The sequence below is a fragment of the Lactuca sativa genome, chromosome 7 (genome assembly GCF_002870075.4).
Source record: "Lactuca sativa cultivar Salinas chromosome 7, Lsat_Salinas_v11, whole genome shotgun sequence".
In the NCBI taxonomy this organism is placed as follows: Eukaryota; Viridiplantae; Streptophyta; class Magnoliopsida; order Asterales; family Asteraceae; genus Lactuca; species Lactuca sativa.
This window is the reverse complement of record NC_056629.2, coordinates 158,062,420-158,064,893: the sequence shown is the minus strand read 5'-3', so window position 1 is coordinate 158,064,893 and position 2,474 is coordinate 158,062,420. Positions and strand designations below refer to the sequence as shown.

Genomic DNA, 2,474 nt, shown 5'->3' with positions numbered 1-2,474 from the left:
TCTACACTCACAAAAGGGTGAAAAGACCATTTTACCCCACCATAGGCTTAATAGTCCTCAATTTTGACCAAACCCTAAAAGTCAACACTACTAGAAAAACAGCCTTTTACGACGCGCAATGCGCGTCGTAAAACACTCAGACGACACGCAAATGCGCATCAAGAAAGGCCCTGTCATAAAGAGAGATGACACGCTTTGCGCGTTGCCTATAGACGATACGCATTTACGGCGCACATTTATGACACGCAATGCGTATCATTAAAACCCCTGTCAAGAAAGGCCATGTCATAAACGAAGATGACACACATTTTTGCGTATCGTAAATTTAAATGTTTAAAAAATATATATTTATATATTTCTTAATTTTGAAATTAAATTTGCATTTAATGTCTCATAATAGAAATAAAATACCATATAGAAAAAATACTATCCATTGCATAATATAAAATAAAATTTGATACTCAAAAAATAAAATAAATTGCACAAATTATAATATGTCATACAAAGAATCCTTCAAATGTTAAACAAAAATAATACATTGCTAAAATGGGTTATACATTCCTATAAAACTAACAAATAATCATCCATGTCCAAAGTCGGATCTAACTTCCTAATTTGTATGTATAACAAAGACACATGTTTTTTGTTGATGGCAATAGAAAAATGTGAATATTGGTTATTATATTTAAACCTTCCAGACTTTGAAATATTTTAATTGTGTTGATGGCAATGCACTTGTTTTTTGTTGTGTGAGACAAACATTAGTTGTATTCTATTTCACAACACCAGTTTGCATGAAATAATTAAAAAAATGACACACCTGCAAAAAGAATGAAAATTGTCAATTAATTTGTAATTTTTAACTTACTTTGTTTCTAATAACATTAGTAAGGGTACAATTCCATCTACTTTGAGTTTATTACAACTTTCAGCTCTTAATTGCTCAAGACTTGTCTCATACAGATAAATTTTAGGATTAAGAGGTCTTGCTTCAGGGACAAGGTTGCCAACATAAACGGTTTTGTACTGTGGATTATTGTCAGGGGAATCACTATCACTTTGCTCTTTAGTATCCTCTGCATAACAAAACAAAAAATATATATCAAAAAATGAAATTTTTTTATAGTTTTATTTTATAATTATGCCTAGAGTATTGCATACCTGAAGATCCATTTGTTAGCTCTACAACACTTTGAATATGAACCTTGTCTTTCATCACTAACACCAGATAATACCTCAGGCTAATAGACAATCTTTGATCCTAGGAACTAAAGAGTATATCATCACAATTCCATCTAACACAACCCACGAGAGCCCATAAAGCTACTCAACCAACATATCATGTCATGTAATGTATTTTTTGTTAGTATATTTTCACGTAGAAAATAAAGTGAAATCAATAAAAGTAGTAAATACCGATAATGATGTATTATTTCTAGTGAGATGGAGCTTGTAGACTATTCTGTATTGAAATATGAAGAACCTCAAGCACAAGATAGTTTCAAGTACACGCCCTCTGATTGTTCTTCATCTCACCAGGATTCCCAACTCCGACCCCACCTTTATACATAAGCCAATTAGTCCAATCATTAAAATATTCCACAACTCTATTCACATCACATACCAATCATCAAAATCTAATAAGATAGATTCATGAATTTGGAAAAAGAAAATAAAATAACTGGAAGCAAACTTCTGCCATTCGAAGCTAGATGGGTTGAAGATATATGACACAAACAACCATGAAACCACAAGAAAACAACTGCTCAGTGTCAGCAGAACATACGAAACACTATCTCCTTTAGTGTACTCATAACCAATATAAACTATACGAAGCAATGTCACTACCAGCCTGTTTCAGTTTCACAACACAAACAATTACTTATTATTATTATTATTATTATTATTACTTATTAATGTAAACTAACAAACATTAATTATATTATATAAATAAATAAAATAATACTTACAACTTCACAAAATGACTTCTTGAGTAGAGCCTATAGTTATCAGCAAATTTTATATGTTGTACAACAAAGCCTCTACCAGTTGCTCTGTACTTAGAACCACCATGTAAGATTGTTCTTCCAAAATAATGAGTTCTAGTTCCTAATGAGAACGTGAAGAATACAGAGCATAGCTGAAGTTGCATTGTGATGAAACCTAAAATGGCCTGCAAAATCAATTTTAAAAATAATCTACAAGTATCAGTGCTATTTTTATATCTTTCAAGTGAATGTGAACAAACCTTAAGTAGCCCAAGTTCAAGTATGAAACCCATAACCATTGGAACTGCAGTAAATACTCCAATTTTGGACTAGGAACATTATTGAGTCGGAATCAATGAATTCCCAAGTCAATATGTACCTTCATTCTTATTGGTCAACAAAAGGTTCCACCAATCCAGATGCTACTTTCTCCTTGTTGTGTCCAGAGAAGATTAAAAGATTGCATCTTCAAGATAGTTCCAACAA

At 31.9% G+C, this 2,474-nt stretch overlaps 1 protein-coding gene across 1 annotated transcript; it reads right to left on the bottom strand.

Moving 5' to 3' along the window:
- Nucleotides 1-777: 777 nt before the first annotated feature.
- LOC111895608 (callose synthase 10-like) lies at nt 778-2,152 on the bottom strand. The gene is given in 7 exon segments (XM_023891690.1): nt 778-820; nt 869-1,076; nt 1,162-1,261; nt 1,417-1,540; nt 1,542-1,607; nt 1,694-1,852; nt 1,971-2,152. Coding segments are annotated over 7 exon segments (882 nt in total).
- Nucleotides 2,153-2,474: the final 322 nt, after the last annotated feature.